Source organism: Taudactylus pleione, unplaced genomic scaffold, assembly GCF_031769625.1.
Source record: "Taudactylus pleione unplaced genomic scaffold, aTauple2 ptg000290l, whole genome shotgun sequence".
Lineage (NCBI taxonomy): Eukaryota > Metazoa > Chordata > Amphibia > Anura > Myobatrachidae > Taudactylus > Taudactylus pleione.
In genome coordinates, this window is record NW_028284692.1 from 3930954 (window position 1) to 3951309 (window position 20356).

The 20356-nt window shown below is 44.4% G+C and overlaps 1 protein-coding gene across 1 annotated transcript; it reads left to right on the forward strand.

Moving 5' to 3' along the window:
• The first annotated feature begins 376 nt into the window (after positions 1-376).
• Positions 377-15359, forward strand: JPT1 (Jupiter microtubule associated homolog 1). The gene is made up of 5 exons (XM_088482584.1): positions 377-481; positions 10320-10471; positions 11342-11436; positions 13697-13715; positions 13846-15359. The coding sequence occupies exons 1-5, from the start codon at positions 426-428 to the stop codon at positions 13959-13961; spliced, it is 438 nt and encodes a 145-aa protein (XP_088338710.1). The 5' UTR covers positions 377-425; the 3' UTR covers positions 13962-15359.
• The last annotated feature ends 4997 nt before the right edge of the window (positions 15360-20356 follow it).

The window sequence follows — 20356 nt, forward strand, 5'->3', positions numbered from 1 at the left end:
CACCCAAATTGTCTGATGCTATGTCCTCATTCATTTTGCAGGCTCATTCTCCCTCCCCATGCACTGACACAGTCACAGTGTGGCTACACGCAGCAGCAGAGAGCAGCAGCAGCAGCAGCAGCAGCAGCAGGATTCAGTTCACTTCAGTCACAAAGGGAAGACTGGAAAATCTCAGCAAGCATCCCAGTCTCAGCTTCTGATTGGCCACATGTGGCAGCAGGCGGGACACTCTGACGTCACATGCCCAGACATCAGGTGCTGTTTCTAGAAAGACACCTCTATCTGCCAATTGCTGGGCCCGCCCTCCAATGAAATGACGCCTAACGGTCCGAAGCAACCTATCAGCTAGCACCAGAGGCGTGGCCCATTATATAAATGCGCAACGGTGAACCCTGGTAGACACACAATTGCTGCGTATTGGAGTAATGACGACTACATCCATGTTTTCTGGCCTGGACCCCGAGGGCCGTAGCAGCTCCAGGTAACGTTCACACCCGCAGCGGGTCACCCGGTGTGTTTTCTCAGTGGTCTCTGATCCTATCGTTTGTAATGTGGTCCAGGCTCCTGTATCCGTCTACTGTCATCCCCATCACTTATCCCGGCGCATGGTGTCCGCCTGGGGATGTGGCTCTGCGAGTTAGTGTATGTATCTCCTGCTGCGCTGCGGTGGCACTACTAGTTCCAGCAGGCAGGGCTCTATTGCCACTGGAGCTTGGGAACCGCAGTGTTCCTATCCTGGGCTAATGCTGTCTGCTCCTTAGCAGCTTGCGTCATGTGTAGTAATGGGAGACCGGGTAGCACACCCTGCCTGTCCTGGTCGGATGCTAAGCATCCGGCTGGTCACGGCTGTCACGCATCCCATCCTGGCATCTAGTCACCGGTCAGACAGCGATGTGCCTTGTCACAGACTGATGCCATCTATTTCGGTAGTAATCTGGGGGCACACACTGAAAATATGCAGTGCCCTGCCCTACACTGTGCACATGTGCTGGGAGTACAGATAGATGAGCTGTGAGAACTGACGTTCGCTGGTCCTTTGTGTGGTCAGGAAATGTGCAGATGGGTGTTAGCCCTGATGCTGGGATTTAGGAAGACTGTTAAGTGGAAACATTGTTTTTGCTTCAGAGTCTCCAACACTCTGCCTATGGGTTATAGAAAGGTGAAGATGCTGAGTTATACATGCTGAATCAGTGGTATTGTGCGCTCATCTCATTTTTATACAGATTTTTTTTTTTTCCAGTCTTGAATAACTATCCACTCCATGCAACGATTGGTTGCCACCTAGGTTCAATTACTGTTCTAAGCATCTCAGCTACTTGGTCTGCCTCCTGATGCTCTGCTCTAGTCCAATAGCTGCTTCCCCTTTACCCCTGCACTTAGGTTGGGTTGCCACTAGCATTTGACCTATTAAGTGGCAGTAATGCTATGGCAAATATGAATGCATATGATCAGCAAGCACTCATACTTCTGGATGGGCAGGCCAGCGGGTGATGCACCATTGATGTATGTTTTCACTTGTGCCAAAAGCAAAAAACATTCCTAATGCTATTGACGAAGTGTTTTAAAAAAAAAAAAAAAAGAAAATTGCATTTCTTTAACACAAAATGGCCTTCAATTCTCAACTACCACAATGGCACCTTGCGCTTCCATGGTCATGTCAGTCCTAGCACATGACAGGTGCCACCTCTTGCAACTGCTAACTTATTAACCCGCAGTCCTTAATATATAGCTCTGGTCATCTTCTGGAAGTTCCGTCCTCTCCCTTACAGGGCATAAACAGTTATGAGTAACTTAAAGATTGGTTTCAGCTTCTGTATTTAAGGCTTACAAAGAATGTAAAATGGGTACCATTTCCAGCTTTCATAGTTGTTAGACTTGTTTATGGGTCCTATCAAGCCAGATATATCTGGGGAAAACTGTCAATTAGATATAAATACTTTTATGGCAGGGTTTCCCAAACACTTCAAGCCACCCTTAAGCTGGGTACACAGTTTTGTGTACCAGTGACCGTACAGTATGATGGAACGATATGTCGCCCTGGCCATACACGCTACATGAGCATGTGTACAATCGTGCAATATCTTTCCATGGTGCATTTAGAAGCATTGTGCCATTCATTGCATCGTCCCATCTGCTGTGCAGTACAGCAGATTGGACAATGCGACAAACGACTGCTGTGCACGGCGGTAAATCGGGTATATGCACTGACTACTTGATCTGCATAAGTTCTGATATGGATCAGAATATTTTAACTGTTCAGGATTTAAGAATATCCATGCCTGTGCATAGATTATATAATCAAACTGAGGTAATCTGTGCTTAAACATGGATATCCTTATAACCTGGGCTGCTTTGAGTTTGGGAAGTGCTGCTCTAAATTTTTTTTTTTTTTTTTTTTTTTTTAAATAAAGCGTGCTACTTTCTTACAATATCTTTGTGGAAATTTTTAATTGCATGCAAAAGGGGTTGGTGGAAATTTTATATAGGTAAGTTATGGGCAGCCTTGTACACTTCAGTGGACATGTTTATCACTTTATCCTTCAAAAGGCCCAAATCCCTTCTGTTACTGTAGCAAATTCAATTTTTAGATTTAGGCCAGGTACACATCAGAACAATGTGTTCCTGGCTGAGTTGCTGGACGACATATCGCACTGTGCATACACACTGCACAAAACAGTGGTACGATGGTGCAATATACAATGACTTGCTGCATTTAACAGCATGGCATTGTACATGAGATCTTCTGAATGACCTGCAGCATGGCTCACCAGAAATCGAGTCGCAGGAACGTGCAATTGCTGGTACACACTGAACTATCTTCATGATTTGTAGTTTCAATTTGCCTAGAAATGACAAAACGTGAATATACCATTCTAGTGTGTACCTGGCCTAACACTGGGTAACACTTCATGACGTGTGTACCCAGTGAAGGCACAATACATTGCATTGTCGGTAGACACTTCTCGATACAGTGGACGACTGCGCAATGTGTATTTCCATGCAGATGGGACTGTGATGAATGACCTATGCCCATGGGTCAATCAAGCGTACACAGTATGCGATCCGCATGAAATATCATTCCGATCTGTATTGAAACAATATATCGTGCGATGGATCGTGTAGTGTACCCAACTTAAGTCAATGAGATGCTTATCTAAGATCACAAGGCCTTCTAAACAAGCATTGTAAGCTATAACCAAGCAAGGAGCTGGGGGCTGGCAGAATGTTTAGAAGGGTTCATCCAGCCCCTGTGCTATCTGTTGCCCATCACTGACTTGGGTGGTAATGCAGTTTTATAGGTTACTACATGCTTTTGACAGCTATGTTTAGTATTCAGTGCTACTGAGTATTTATTTTCTAGTCATTTTTGTCTCCTTACATGGGTGGGGTTGTCTGAGCACTTTCTGCTGGTATGAGATTGCGAGGGGGGGTGTTTCATTCTCCCCTCTGCATGTTGAATTACTAGGTGGTGAGCAGTCCATGTTTGAGTCCCATTTGTGTTTGGGTGAGGCACATCAGCTGTTGCATTCCCAGAGCACAAAGGAAACATACTACTCAGTGTTCTTCATATGAGCTTGGGCCTTGCCTTTTTAAATGCAGGCCAGAAACACTGATTTCTGTATTGCATGCTTTAAAAACATTTAACTGATACCTGTCATAAGTAGTTATTGGACTTTGAGCTGAAGGTGATAACTACTGCTTATGCCTGTGTGATCTGAAGCTGTGACTGGCACAGCACCATGCCAGTTTCTCAGTGGGATGATGTTGGTCTGGGATGTGCAAAATAATTATGTACCTCTTTAGCTTACTGAATTAAATAAAATGTCCTTTAGGTAAGGGTAGTCATAGTAAGAAAGCCATAACCTTAAAGCAACAAGGGTTCGTTTTTTTTGTTTTTTTTTCTCTTCTTGAACATGCTGTTTTGACTTGGAGAGTAATGGTGGGTACACACTGGGTGATATTACTGAGCGACTGCATGATTACGACATCGTAATCGTGCAATCGCTCAGTAATCGTGCACTGTTATGTTGGAAACGACCAGCGATGCGCACTCCCGCTGGTCATTTCCAACATTGTCCATCGCCTGAACATGCAGCACAATCTGACGATGTCGTCAGGTTGCTGCATGTTCGGGAATGGGGGAAGAGAGCCCGGCGCTGAACGATATCGTTAATGATATCGTTCAGCGGGTGTGCTCAATGTCATGAACGCCATTGAGCACACCCTGCCGGGGACACACTAGACTATATCGCTCAGGGAGCATATCATCTAGTGTGTATGCACCATTAAGCAAGGTTCCTAGACTTGTGACTTCATTTTTTGCTTTTGGAAGATGATGATAAATGTGGGGCAGATATGGGAATTACTTATAAATAGGGTGGTTCTTTAGTTGCAGCATAAGAATGCTTGCTGAACGAAAGTACAGATTTGTATTTTGATGTGTCTTCTCAGTAATAAGCATTTATTATTGGATTGAGTAGCCTGCCAGAGAAATGGTTGAAATGCTGACCCCTCAAGGCCACTAACATTGCACATTAGAGGTGCACAGGAAAAACTGCCATAGAAACATAGCATTTAGTGGCAGATGAGGACCATTTGGCCCATCTAGTCTGCCCATTTAGTGTTAGCTTGTTGGTGTTCTGGTTAGGCCATGTTGGACTATTGTCATTATTGAATGTTCAAAGCCACACAGGACACATCAAAGATTCATCCCTGATAAATTAATTGCTCCTTTGATCTTTGTAGATGGCCGAGGAAATAAGGTTCACATTTACTAAGTGTTCATTCTTAAGTCTGGCGCATGTGCCGTACCTAGAGAAAGGGAACATCTGCTCGTGCCCCTGAAAAGGGAAGTGACCAAGGAAAAGGGGGCATGTCTTTAAGACACATCCCCTTTTTTGTTGCTCTTGGGGGCGTGCCCGGCACTTATAGACATGCCGGGCTTCCCCCAAGTGCTGCTATGTGTAAAAGGATGCTGGACACATGCTCCAGGCATCCAGTCACTAGTGATGACCGCTGCATCTCAGTTTTCCACACTGGCAGGATACTGCAACCCACTGGTGGATGGCACCCGCAGGTTTTTTTAGTGGGGTGCCAGAGGGCAGGGTGCTTTTTGCCCTTTAGAAATGGGGTAGGGTGCAGTGCCCTGCTGAAACAGCCTAGTCGGAAAGCTACTGAAGGTTAAGTAGAAAGCTAATGCTGGGTACACACTGGCAGATATGTTGGACAATATAGCTTGTGTCGGCCAGTGTGTACCAGCGATATGTCTCTGAACGACGTCATCCAGACATATTGCGCGAGTTGTGCTGCACAGCCAAGGACATCTCTCTCCATCTTGCTGTGTACAGGCAGTCGGACACTTCCTGCAGAGGCTGTGGAGAGGAGGTTACAACACTCCACTGGTCAGCAGTACCTGTGGCCAAATGACAATAGTTTAGTGTGTATGAACAACCATCTGCAGATCATGCAATCTGCAGATATGTTAGGTGTGTGTACCCAGCTTAAGGCCAACAAAATGGTACACTGTAAAGTTGTGCTCTTGCATAACTGTCCTACAATGTTAAATGGCATGCAGGTGTAGAAAAAGGAGCTATGGAAAAACTTGAGCACTTTGGCAGAAGGCAGAGCAGCAACTGCAAAGCAAAATAGTTTGCCACATCCTTAAGCGGTGCAGTTTTGGCATGTGACTGTAAGGCAGGGCTTGACTAACCCTGAGGGCTAGGTCGCCATGGCGATCAGATTTTGCTACCTGGCGACAAGATTATTCAGGGCGGGAGGAAGCAGATCCTCATCAGCCCCAGCAGAGATTTGTGGGTGACTAATGTGGCAGATGAACACTTGTAGAGTGCATGCCAATTCTGCTGAGCTGACTGGCTGTGCTGACACTTCCTTCTCCAAACTCCGGCTGTATAGAGCTCTCCGGTAAGAGGGTCTATGCGTGGCCAGGGTGGGGGCTTCAGAAGGGATAGCTGACTAGGAACTTGAACATGTAGATGGGTTCCCCGTGGGGGAGGGGGGCTTAGCCGCGCAGTGGTGTGGCTGCGGGGTGTAGTTTGTCCTGGGCAGTGGTGTGGCTGCTGGAGGGGGTTTGCTTGGGGGCAGCAGAGCAGTGTTTGCAGGGGGTGGTTTGTTTGGGTGTAGCAGCTGCTGCAGAGCAGTGTTGTTGCTGTAGGGGGTGGTTTGCCCAGGGGTAGCCGAGCTGTGTTGTGGGTTTTTTTTTTTTTTTTTAGTGTAGTCTGCTATAAAGAGGGGTGGAGCTATGCAGAGCAGTGGCATGGTTAGGTGAAGGGGCCCAAACATACAGCTGTGGCCATTTTGTGGACTATTTTGTAGCTGCAGCAGCTGAGTAGCACACAGAGGTACTCCTCACTCCACTAACTTAATTAGGAAGACTCCTGCACCTTTCTCCTGGGTCATATACTTTTGTCCAAATGCTATATTTTTTTTTTTTTTTGTGGAATGAGAATGTGGTTCCTAGTGTGTGTGCATTTGGGCGCTACTGTGGCATAATGTGCATTTAAGCCACACTGCATAGCATATTTTTAATTGGGGGCAGGTATGGGTATGTGGCAGAATCTGATGTGTGGGTGTCTGATGGCATGTGGGGAGGTTGAGGGGCATGTCTAGCGGTCTATACAAGTTTTCATATATTTTGGTAACTGAAGATGGTCTGGCTGCTAAACTTAAGCTGGCTCGTAGATTTTACAAGATTGGTGAGCACTTTTGTAAGGACAGAATGAGGCTGCCCCTTTAATGGTATAGAGGCTAGAGCATATTACACAAGCTATGTAATAACTTCCAGTACCTGCTAACTTTGCTCTATTGTACAATATTTAGGCCAGCATGGAACTTCAATGCCTTATTCCTTAGAGATGTAGTTTAAGTCCCGGCATGCGGGATGCTGGCACAGGTGTCCTGAAGTACTGGGGATAGGGGGAGGGTTAGGCACGGAGTAGTTTTCCCGCTAGCTTGTTTTAATCTGATTGCCGTGCCCTGCCCAATTTTAAAATGGTAAAATGCACCCTGTGTATTTAGCTGCATCCCGCTAAAACAGCCTGCCCTGCACCTTCCCCACCCATGGGCTGCAGTATCCAGAGGGTGGGATAAGTTGCTGTGACTAGATGCTGTGTGGCATGCACACTGCATCTATTCACCGTGAGGGCGAAGCTCTGCATCTCCAGAAGTGCTGGGCATGTCCCAAGTGTAACAAATTGGAGGTGTCCCAAGGACATGCTGCTTGTTTTTTTTTTTTTTTTAGGAGCGCACAAACTCCATGCTGGTACATTAGGGGGGAGGGTTAGGTTTAGGCACTAGGGGGAGGGATATGGTTAGGATGTCAACCCACAGGTGTCAGTATTCTAACACTGTAGGGATGCTGGCATCGGGATTCTGACCGTCTGGATCCCGAACACTGCCGTCCTGTACCCAACCAATTCCTTGTCATTGGTATTCACTGCTATTTGCAAGTTCTCAAAGCTCCCTCAACACTAGTTCAGATAACTTGATCATAGATTTTGCATATGGCACTATTGGGTTGGTCTTGCACACTCAGAACCTCATAGAGCTGGGTTATTTTAGGTTGTGTAAGTGGACAAAATAAGTGAGCATCCATTTAATGTATATTGCTTTGCTGAACTGTGTTCTGTAGTGTCTCAAATGTGTTGCAATGAGTTGCATTATTTGTGCAATTCCATAACTAAAACAAAAAATTCAACATGACAAATAGGTGCTATCTGCTTCAGCATATGACCAAAGAGCTGGAGGTGCAAAGGGCTGCTACTATATAGTTGAAGAAATATTAAGGTGGTTAGGTCTTGATGGGAGTAGACTTGTGATTTACAGTTTGATTTTGTCAAATGATTAAACAAATAAGGAAATTTAAACTACTTTTCATACACTTAATGATTAACTCAAATTTCTTCACTTGTAGAAAGGTCAAGTGACAGGGACAAGATGCATTTGTGGGGGGAAATTAACAAACCTTAGTGAAAAATACAAATGAGCCTTGGATCACTAAATCAGGGGTTGGGAACAGTCTTTCTTCTGAGTGCTATTTTGAGATATATCTCTATCTAGGCCTGGTGCAGGCCTCGCCCCTCCATGTGATGTCACACAGGGGTGGGGCCACAATTGGCGGTGATTACAGCAATCCCCAGAATATCCTGAGGATGCTTTGGGGAGCTGTAAAGGCAGTGGTGTGACAGTCTGAAGCATCCTAAGGATGCTTCAGGAGGCACTGCTGCATAGATTCTGACTGCAGGGTGCCATTCTAGGTAGCAGAAAAAAGCTCCAAGGGCCAGACCAAATGATTCTGGGGGCCCTTATACGGCCCCTGGGCCTGAGGTTCCCTATCCCTGCACTAAATCTTTTCTGGTATTTGAAATTTTACACTATAATCTAGTAAAAGGTATGAAGATGATGCTAATGAGAATTAATAAAACATTTACTGCTTCCATATAAGGATAATTAGCAGCACCAGGATCAGTGTCAATAATTTGAAGCATTGAAGCTGCCTATATAAAACTAGTACCCCAGGTTCACATGGGAGCAATTTAATCTAGCCACAGCCCCCTGCACCTGATAACAGTACTGACTTTCATGGGAGGTGCCTCCTGTTCACCATGAAGTGTTCCCTCTCCAGTGTGGTGGTTCTGCTCAGCCACATGCCCTTGGTGGAGTGGTGGCCGGAGTCCACATGCAGGTTTAGAGTAGGGATGAATATCGGAATCCGATGGTTACTAACAATCTGTGTTCCGATGGTGGTTTTTACCATTTGATGGTTGCAGTCCATTTGCAATCATTGAATGGAAGTCATTTTAATTCCTGATGGTTATGCCTCCCCTGACTCCCTCCTGGCTACTGTTTCCTCATCAGGGCATCTTCATGGGTTAGTCTCATAGTCTACCTCACATGTGACCCTGCTCAGTCCCTGACTCCCTCGCCTCTAGGCTGCTGGTAAGCAACGTGCACATTGACTCTCTCTGTCTCGGAGCTAGCAATCAGAACTTGGCACTCACACAGCTCAACAGTTTTTCTGTGACACTGCTTGGCTCCCTTTTGTCAGATGAATGGTTCATATACCTAAACCTTACTTTACCAATGCTGTGTAGAATAGTGAAAACCCCTCAATCTGTCCAAGAAGACTGCTAAACTGGGCACTTTATTTTAAATATAGATGAGAACAATTGGCAGGTCTTCCTAAAGCACTTGGGTTTGTCTCACCTTGCCAGGGTGAAATCTACAGTTGTATCTACTCATTTGTCTGGGTTTCCAGTGGTCTGGAGGTAGTATTGGAAATCATTTAAATATAGTTTGTTGGACAGTTCTTTAGAAACCATCAAAGGGCACTAGAAAATACTCAATGTATTGCAAAGAATCCAAAATTTATAGGCTTTTGTCAACCGTTGACTTTTAGTTCATGACTCTACTACTAGTGTGGCTTTATAGAAGTTGCATCTAAACAAAACATGACTTCTGGACAGATGTGAATGTATTGGGCATAATGTAAAGTGTCATGTGTATCCTAATCTAAATGGTGAGTTGCCACAACTCTTAACTTTTAAACATTGTGGTGGATGGATGTATTTATTTTTTTTCCAGCGGGTTCCAGTCAATAGATTGTCAACCTATTTCAGTTCAATGTCTAGGTAGACAACAGATGTTACAGGGTCAAAAGGTTGACTCAAAACTGGTCAACACACTGTCCTCAGGACACCACACAGTTCATGGTTTTCCAGGTCACCTAATTGGTGCACAGGTGAATTACTCACAAACACAAATCACTTGTGATTCTGTGAGGAGACATGGAAAATATGCACTGTTGGGGGGGTGGGGGGGGGGGGGTGTGTTTCTATTTAGGTTGCTTCCCCTCCTGCCATGATGCCCTTAACATGCAAATATGTAAAGCAAAATTAATTCTTGGCTACTTATAAACAGCTTTACGCCATGATAAAAATGTATGTAATGCATAATTTTGGACATTCGTTGAGGTGCAGAATAGGGACATATGGCTTGTGGAAGGTGTATATCATGCATTGCATAACTTTTGCGTAAAATTGTTTACAAGCATTAACAAATCTACAATTTGGCTACTAGAGCATTCTTGATGGAGGCAATCCTGCTTGTAGAACACTTTGCAGATGGTCAACAGCAATCTCTCATCCTACTGAGATTTGTGTTTTACTAGGACTTTAAACTTGGAATCTGGGTTTCTTACCTGCCAAGTGGGAACTTGTAAACCATATAAATGTTGAGTTTCCTCATTTGATAGAGAAGGGTGCCACGATAACCAATCTTACTGAGGTTATTCTTTTATTTAGGATTCTGAGACCTCCAGGTGGGGGGTCCAGCTTCTCTTTTGGAGTTGGTGATCAGCAACCTCAACAACCTGCTAGACGGCACAAGATGGCTTCCAACATATTCGGCATTCCAGACAGTGAACCAGTGCCTGCACCCTGTGCTGTTGAAATAGGTAAAGCTGTCTTTCCTCAAAGAGCGAATAAACTAATGTCTACGCACTTTCCTGGAGTAGTGACGTGTAGGGGGAACCGGTCACCTGAATATTAAATTGGTTTCTAGGGCAGCATAAAATTGCTTTGTAAAACTCTGGTTTCCAGTTATGGTGTGTATTACCAGGCTTTTCTGAGTCACTTTTATAAAACTGCTATGCATTGATTGGACTAGTCGAGTGATTCCCAAACTTTGTTGAATCACAGCGCCCAAAAGTGTTAGCATATTTTTTTCGGCACCCCCTAGGCCAAAAATTTATTGGCTAAATTTGGTGAAATGTAACTTGTGCTTACCTGTCATCCATGGTCCATTACATGGTGGTGGACAGGGTTGCACTTCTGTTTGTAGCCAATCACATTAAACATTAGATAATTTGATTTGGAGATCTGCATCCAGTTTGGGAACCACTCGACTAGTCTTGAAATAAACCTGCTTTGACTAAAATGTCATCTTGGAAGCATTATTCTATTTGGCTGCCTATGTATATAATTTACTACAGTACAAAATTGCAGTTGGAGGGAGGGCTGAAAGCCTGTTTTGTTCAGCACTGGTCTAAATGTTATCTAAGAACCAGGTTGCCGATGAGTAAATTACTGCTGGCACTGAACACATGGGCTTTTTTGTGGTCTATGCCAATGGATGCACATTCCTTGGCTCCATAAGGGTCCCACTGCTTTTCAATTGTAAATTAGATCTTTAACTAGAGTAAAATTCAAATCTATTAACTAAAGCAGGTAGCCATGGCTAGAAGTTGATACAAGGTTACACATCGATGATGTGGATTGAGCCAGCTCTGTAAGACCTGGAAAGATATTATTGTTATGTCTTTTAGGCATTCCAGAAAGTGCAGCGTGTGGAGACCCAGAAGATGATCTGGCACACAGAACGTGTATGCAGGGGGAGTACATTGATGCTGAAGATCACATGGTTTGTATTTTTACTTTTGCAGCAGTTTCTGAAGAGGTAGTTTCAATGGCCACATCTAAATCTTAATGACTTTTTACTATGGGACTATAATAGGGACCTAGTACAACATGTAGCAAAACTGCCCTAGCAGGCATAACTAATGCATAAGCAGCATTCTGTGATGGCGTGGGTGTGTGGCCAAACAATCGTTTTGCCTGTTAAACTACTGGTGGTAGCTTTTACAGCAGTCTTGGTATGTTAATATATTCAATGTACATAGTCATTGCCAACTTTTTACTTGATGCTAATAAGTGCATGAAAAAGTAGGAAAACCATCCTGGACCCCCAAAAAGTGGCAGATTACAGGATCGTATAGAAGGCTGTTAGTGGCCATAAGAAAAGTACTGGAGGTGTCAAATGGCACTACTTTACACTTTATATTAATCACTTAACTGGCATTTTTTTTTTCCCCCATAAAAACCGCCCACTTTTTGTTTATTTTTTTTCTACATTTCTATGTTCTAAAAATATAACTTTTAATGAGCAAACTTTTGACACTTGTCTGTTGTATTCATGAAGCATGTCAACACCCCAGGGGGAAAACTACATGGGCAAGCAAGAGAAAAGGTGTCAAGAGCATGTTGCATGAGCAGGTCGGTGGAAAGGCAAAGTGTTGGGGGTGGGACAGTGGCCCTTTGTTACAGGGAGAACAGGGGTACACCTGAATCTGCTGCCTGGACATTTAGCAGAGTATTGGTGGCTCAATATGAGCAAAAAAAATTAGTGTGAAAATGTGATATGCATCACGTATTTCCTTCAGGCTTAAATGTGTTTTTGGCTGCCTATTAATTAGGCTTGTTGTACCTAATTGGACAGATATGGTGACCAAACTGTTATCGCACAGTTCTACTTGCCTTCTCAGGAGTGGGAAAGCAGAAAATCGGAGCAACAATTGAATTGCTCCATTGGGCCCCTGGCACTGATAGCTGCCGGCACTAACCAGAATCTTCCCCATTGCGCTTTTTAGAGGAACTCTCCTGAAAAACTGACATTTCTTTATTGACCAAATTATGCTATCTAAACCCCTTCATGTTTATTCATTGGAAGGGGTGTATCAAAGGTTCTGCACTGCCCATACCTTATCTGCTCAGGGAGTGTGCACAAAAATAACAAATTTTGCTTTGGAAAAATCAGTATTTTGAATTGAATTGCAAATGTAACTTGCAGTGAAAATTTGCTGAGTGGCTCACAGAACCCAACTTGCTCCTAATTGAAATGACCCCTTAAGACTTGAAAAATCCTACTTTATGGTCTAGAACACAGGGTCCTGACTATGGACAGTTTGAGAACCTAACAGTGCATGTTTTATAGGTCTCCACACAGAATCACAAGTGAAATAAGTAGCTCCACCTGTGGATCTTTCAAAATGTCTGAGTAATGCATACACCTGTGCACCTGCTATGTGACCTGGAAACCGTGAGCTGTTTGGGGTCCTGAGGACTGAGTTTGAGAACCACTGGTCTAGGGCAACAACTTGCCAAATCAATTTCTTTAGTCTTACAAATGAGAAGGAAGATTTTCATTGAATGACTCATCATGAGCTCGTTGTTATGTTTCATTCCTTCAGTGTTTGTCACTTCCTATGACCTGGATATAATAACTTCCTATTGGAATGCATAAACCTATAGAACGGCACGGACAGACCTTTATTGTAAAAAAGAAGAAAAGTGGTGGTTTTTTTTTTTTTTAAATCTGAAAGAACTACTTTGTCAGTCATTATACAATGCAATTGCAATCCTTCAGATGTTAAAGGTCACAAAAGTGTGCCTATTGTTTTGACATTTGTTACAGGGAGTAGAATGGGTACACCTGAATCTGCTGCCTGGAGTATTAGTGGCACAGTTTGAGCAAAAAACTGAGTGAAAATGTGATATGTGGCACCAACTTCCTTCAGGATTAAATGTGTCGAGATTGAGGTTCCTTCCCCCCTCCCCCCCTGGAAACATGTGCCTATCTTTGATTGTTGAATGATTGTTTTCCTGGGGTGTTGACATGCTTAACTAATTCCACTGTCCTCAAAATAAGGTGAGAATATATAACCTGTATTCCAGACATGCAGTCATTATCAGATTTCACATCTAGAAACTGGCCATGTCTGCATGTGATCAGTCACTTCTGTGCAGATACCACACATTACAGTGGGAACCATTTAAAGTATAAACGTGATCTGAATTAACATTTTGCTTAAAATATATTTTAATATCAAGCTTCTCTATTTTAGGTTGAAGCAGATGTACCTGGTGAGTACCAATGTCAAGAATGCTCAGTTAAACCAGTTTTGTTCACATTTTCCTTTTAAAAGTTTAATGGTTTTTAGAACTTTAATTTATGGTGTATAATTAAAGCTACTTAACTTTCATTTCTCTATAGAAATGGTGGACTCTGGAAAAGCCTCTCTGGCTGATGCTAACAGTGAGCCCACTCCTCCTGCAGTACCCAGCAGACGAAACCCTCCAGGAGGAAAATCCAGTCTGATCCTGGGCTAAACAAATCACTCCACTACAACATTTTCTTACGGTTGACTGTACATGTTTCCTTGTTTCAAAGCACTTTGTTTTGTGGTTATTATTTTTTTTTTTTTTGTAAGACTCAGTGTTTTCCCCCAAATCGACTCGAAGACACTAGTTTTTTCTTTCTTTTTCTATTATACATGTTTTTATTTCACATAATAAAGAATGTTTAAGTGTATGCTTTAGCTTTCACTTGAAGCATTTTGACTACATGAAAGTGTTTGTCATCTCCACTGTAACTTGTAACAGGTCTTAAGCAGTTATTCACATTTAAAGCCACATGAAGTACTGGCCTTTAATGATACAATGAGTTAAGTGATGATATCTTTCAGAATATTTGTCTGTCTGTGCCTTGTGTTGCATTGTTTTGTTGGGCTCTCATAACTAACTTTCCCATAGTAATGAACCAGCTGCTGTAGTGCAGCATGCTGGGCAGATCTGAAAACTTTGAATTTTCAGGCAGATTTTGCTCCATATAGAGGTTTTGATTGTCTTAGAATGATTTGTAAAGTGGTATAATATAGATTCCAAGTTTCTATGGACATGACATTTGTAAATCTTTAACTTTTTTTGACTACCCCCAGTGAGACTTGAAGATGTATTTGAAAGTACAACATACAGTACCAATACTGCTATTGGTCTTGCTATGTTATATTGCTAAATTGTAGGATTTACAGCCTGTTTTATGTGTAAAGTTGCCCATCCACTAGACGAGTGATTGAACGCTAACGTTCGCATCAATCGTCTGCAAAAATGTCTAAAACAACCAGTGATGCACGTGCCCACTGGTTGTTTAGACATCTATCATTGTGCAACCATCCTGGTCGACCTGATGTCAGGTTGAGCATGTTTGCAGATTGGTGAGTCTGCACTGAATGACTGCTTGTTCAGTGCAGGCTCATCACTGTCAAATGACTGCACAATTACAATGTTGTATTCGTGCAGTCATTTCCATGTCTGTTAGTGGACAGGCACCTTTTAGGCCCACGCTGTCTGGTAGAGCCTTCAAAAAGGCTCATGCTAAACATAAAGTGCCACCAAAAGCCAGCACTACTAAGACAAGAATGTCAGTCTGTTCCACGTTGATGCAAAATCTATTCATCTGAAAACTGCATAATTTTATCGTGGAAATAACCTGTACTATGTTTCACCTTAATCTGACAAATTAGAGCTAAGCAAAAATAAAATGTATTCTCATCTATGCAAGAGATAGGTGTGGTACCATGTGTACAACAGCTGGTATGGGGTGGAGGAGCAGTGCTTTGATCACTTGAATAGGATAAGCTACTCAGCAGTGACATTGCTGTGAGTGGTGGGTGCAGGAGCAGTCAACAGTCTTTGTAATGCTGCTTGATATGCAGTTGGAATTCTGATGCTGGTAACCTTAATCCTAAGGGGATAGCTGCAGTGGCATTTTGCTGGGTGGAAGGATTCTAGCATTGGTATATTGCCAGCAGTCAATATAACTACATCCCATTACAGGGAGTCTCCCTGCCAATCAGGGAGAGTTGGCAAGTATGGTTAAATTAAACCTAAGGATCTTTATGTATAATGCAAAAGTAAGTTTTGTGATTAAGATTGGAGGAATTTCCTTATCTAATGTACAGTTTAGGAAAGTCACATGACTTGCATGTGGTTATTAGAGGTGTTATGGTGCATACACACTGTCAGATGAACGATTTGAACTACAAACAACTTTTGACTGCATTAAAATGAATGGAATCGTCCAAATCTGACTGCAAACACATCAGATGTCTTTATCTGACAAGCAGGAACGCACATTTGTTCATCTGACAAACATGGCAGCTATGAATGATTTTTAAAATCGTTATCATTCAGATCCGAAGAAAAATCAGATGGTGTGTATGCACCATTACAGTTTACTGTCATACAGTAACTCTTTGGATCATGTAACAGGGTGGCCAAAGCTTCAATGTTTGGGATCAGCTAGCAGCTGCCAATAAAAGGTAGGTGTATCACCAATAATACTCAGTGATTCTTATTGGTGACTCAGCTGAACTGAAGCTGCAGTTGGCTGTCACTGATGGCAATAGCCAATAAGAATCAGGCTGATTCTTATTGGCTGAGACCAGGGGCAGGCTGGGCTGGGGGGAGAGTGCCATCTGCATAGCTGATTATCCTTGTATCAGACAGAGTGGCTTGGGAGCATCATCAGCATGTCTCCTGGCCACCAGACTTGTAACTAGAGTGATCACCCAGGACCATTTCCCCCGATGGCACCTGGCTGGTTCACCTAAATGGGCTCCTTTCCCCCTGCCAGCATCACTTACTGCGGGCATGTTTGCCTGTGGACTGGTGTCCTGTGCTGACTGGAGTGAGATTGTACTGCAGGAGGAAAACTGGTAAGTAAACTACTGTAGGGGAAGGAGCAGAGAATAGAAAATACTCAGCTGGGGACTTTGGCCCCTACAGCCCCCCCCCCCCCCCCACAAACCCAATGTGTGTGGTTTTTGGTTCCCACAAAAAACCCCCACTAATGTGTTATTTTGGCAGGACAGACCCCCATACCCCTTGCTGTAATGTAATTCCCCCTTTTTGCACCCCATGCCCCCTATTTCCATGTCATGCCCCTTTCCTGGGCTCTCAACTACAGTGTGCAAGTGTTCATACTTGGAAGATCACAAGGTTTTTTTTTTTTATTAAACTTTATAAGTAGATCATAGTCAGTCTGGCCCCTCCTGATGTAAAACATCTACAATGATAAAGATAGCAGAAATATATAAAGACACACAGTTGTAAAGAACTGCACCCACTTTATCCATAAATCACTGGGTGCATGGTCACATCATATATAAAAAACATAGTGCCTGAATGTTTCCAAGTGAGGAACAAATCAGCATTCCAATGCAAATAATTAATTTAATGTGCCATAAAATAAAGGCCAGATTTGTCAGGATAACATATCAAACAAATACTTATCAGATGTAAGAGCCATGAATCTGGAAATTTTACATGCTGTGAAAATCCCTGAGAGCTGTTTCGTTATGAAGCCTTTTTCAAGAAGCAGCAGCAGCCTCCATTACTAATCACAAACTGACTTACAGACCTAAAAGCACCTAGGTGTGATCACCTGAGATGATTCCAGTGTGCCTACATCTGGCTGCCCGTGATCCCCCAGACAGCGAGAGAGAGCCCAGTGGTGCCAGCACGCGGAACGAAGCTACACAGTTGCTGGGGAAGACATGAGGACCCCCCCCCCCCCCTCCCCCCCCCTCTCCCAGAAGTGTCTGCATGGTCACCATGGAGACATAAACAATAATACATACAAAACAGCCGATGTGCATCCAAAAACATGAATTACACTACAGTGCTAATCAAACATCCACTGTGAAACTAATGCTATTCCAACATACATTAAAAAAAATAAAAAAAAATATATCACTGATCATAGAAACATTCACCGGTAAGTATCAAAAAGATATTTTAAAACACACAGATTCCAGAACATGTAAGCTCATGAGCCCCATCTATAAAACTAGAAACACGGACAAGTTGAATTCCTAATTTAAACCATAAGGTGCCATGCTTTTGAGCTTATGGATCCACTGGCACTTACGTCTCAGTAGTAGTTTGTCCCTGTCACCTCCCCTACGTAGTGGAGGGACATGGTCTACTCTATAGGCATGAACCTGAATTCTTTCAACTTATGTCCTTTATTGGCAAAATGTTTAGCCACTGGTGGAGTGCTGGGTTCCATCTACAAATATGCCTTTTTTTTAATTGACAAACTGCATCGTGATTCTTTTATCATGCGCACAGTCTTACCAACATACAATAGCTTGCATGGACACATGATTACGTATACCGCGTACTTGGTTTCACTGTTCATACGATGCTGCAGTCTATACAAGGCCGGCGCTACCACTAGGCAAACTTAGGCAGCTGCCTAAGAGTGCTGGTCATGCAGGGCGGTAGTGCGGAACGCACATAAGTGTAGTCCGCACTACACTAATAGGAACAAACACACAGCCGCTGGTGTCGGCAGCTGTGTGTTTGTTTTAGCAGCTGATGAGAGTCAGAGAGACTCATCGGCTGCTGCGCCCACTGCCAGAGCCGGGCTGGAGCTCACTCATGAGCTCCATTTTCCGGCTCCCGCAGTGGGTGATGGGAGAGTCTGCTCTCCCATCATGCAAAGCGGCCTGCGCGGGACTGCTGGGGGGCAGAGGAGCGGACGCTTATTTATTTTTTTGTGTGTGTCTTTGGGGAGGCTACTACTGGGGGCACTATATAAGGGCACTGCATAGGTGGCCACTACTGGGGGCATTGCATAGAGGGGACCACAGCTGGGGGCACTGTATAAGGGCTTGTTTAGCTATCCGAGGGGAAGGGAGGAGCGCAAGGCTGAAGAAATGCCTGGGGAGTATTAATGCCGTCTAGTCGTTATAAAGTTAATTGCTTTCCAATCTTATCTTGTGGTTCCAAAGCACAAAGTGACTTAATAATAACAGATAGGATAGCAGGTTAAACATTATATGCAATAAGTACAAAGTATACAATAAGTACAATCTATACATATGCATGCGCTATGGATCCAGAATAACAGCCATTCAATCCTGAAAGCTGTGGTCACACAAAGCAGACCCCTTGCTAGTCCCAGAGTTCAATAATATATACAGTTCTGGTTACACAGAGGACAAAGGAGACGATTTGGCAGGTTCTCATTGGGTCCGGCTGCAAATCAGTCTGGTGCAATGCAGGACATTGGTCAATTCACTTCCTCTCTGCTGACCTCCCCTCTATAATCCTTGGTGACTTTAACATCCCTATTGATATCACAAATCCTGCATCCACCAATCTTCTTGCCCTCTCCTCCTTTGGACTTTCTCAATGGACCTCTGCTTCTACCCACTCCCTTGACCTCGTCTTCACCCATCTGTGTGCTCTCTCTGACTTCTCCAACTCCCGCTTCCCCCTCTCTGACCACCATCTACTCTCCTTCACTCTCAAGTCCTCCACTCCTCCCCTCACCCAAAGCCACCATTACCAGACGCAATCTTGAGTCTCTCGACCCTGCTGTCCTGTCTTCCCTACTTGATACTCTCCTTTCTCCTCTCTCAACCATGGCCTGCCCTAACCAGGCAGCCTCCTTCTACAACATCACCCTCATTTCTGCACTTGACTCCGTTGCCCCCTCTTCCTCTGTCCCCCTCCGTCAGTCAAACCCCAGCCCTGGCACTCCATACTGATCCGGTTTCTCCAAAAATGGTCGCGCACAGCCGAGCGCCTCTGGAGGAAATCTCGCTCTTTGGCGGACTCCCTTCACTTCAAGTTTGTCCTCTCTTCCTACAGCTCGGCCCTCTCCCTCGCCATGCAAACCTTCCAGTCGCTCATCTCCTCTCAGTCCTCCAATCCCCGCCACCTCTTTGGTACTTTCAACACTCTCCTCCGCCCCCCACCACCCCTTCCATCCTCCCTCACTGCAATCTCCCTGCTGCAACCCCACCTCCCCCACCATCCGCACCTCCCGGCCACCCCATCTTGTGCTCCTTCAGCCCCACCACGGGTGATGAGGTCCACTCCCTCATCTTGCCCTCTCCCCCTTCCACCTGCCCCCTTGACCCCCTCCCTTCTCGCCTTCTACGCTCCCTCTCCTCCACTGCCCGCTCCCACCTTGCTCACCTTTTCAACTTGTCTCTCTCCACCGGCATCTTTCCCTCATCATTCAAACATGCTCTTGTCACACCTATTCTTAAAAAACTCAACCTCGACCCGTCCTCACCTGCCAATTACCGCCCCATTTCTCTTCTCCCTTTTGCCTCCAAACTACTTGAGTGGCTTGTCTACAGCCGCATCACCAGCTATCTCTCTGACAACTCCATCCTTGATCCTCTCAAATCTGGCTTTCGCCAACGTCACTCCACTGAAACTGCCCTGGCCAAAGTCACCAATGACCTGCTTGCAGCCAAATCCAGGGGCCACTTCTCTCTGCTCATCCTCCTGGACCTCTCTGAAGCCTTTGACACCGTGGATCATACTCTCCTCCTTTGCACCCTTCAGACCTTTGGCATCTGTAACACTGTCCATGCCTGGTCCACTTCTTACCTCACCAACCGCTCCTCTGTGTCTTCCTCCGGCTCCACCTCTCCCCCTTCCACCCTTCCCGTTGGTGTCCCACAGGGTTCTGTCCTGGGCCCACTACTCTTCTCCCTGTACACTTCTAAACTAGGAGAACTCATCAGCCCCTTTGGACTCCAATACCACCTCTATGCCGATGACACACAACTATACCTCTCCTCTCCTGAACTCTCCCCATCTGTCCTCTCTCAGGTAACCAGTTGCCTCTACGCCATCTCTTCCTGGATGTCCGAGCGCTCTCTGAAGCTCAACATGGACAAAACCGAACTAATCAT

Coding starts and splice junctions, on each gene's coding strand:
- JPT1 (XM_088482584.1), top strand. CDS start 426: ATGACGACTACATCCATGTTTTCTGGCCTGGACCCCGAGGGCCGTAGC. Junction 482..10,319: donor GAGGGCCGTAGCAGCTCCAG/GTAACGTTCACA, acceptor TCTTTTATTTAG/GATTCTGAGACCTCCAGGTG. Junction 10,472..11,341: donor ACCCTGTGCTGTTGAAATAG/GTAAAGCTGTCT, acceptor TATGTCTTTTAG/GCATTCCAGAAAGTGCAGCG.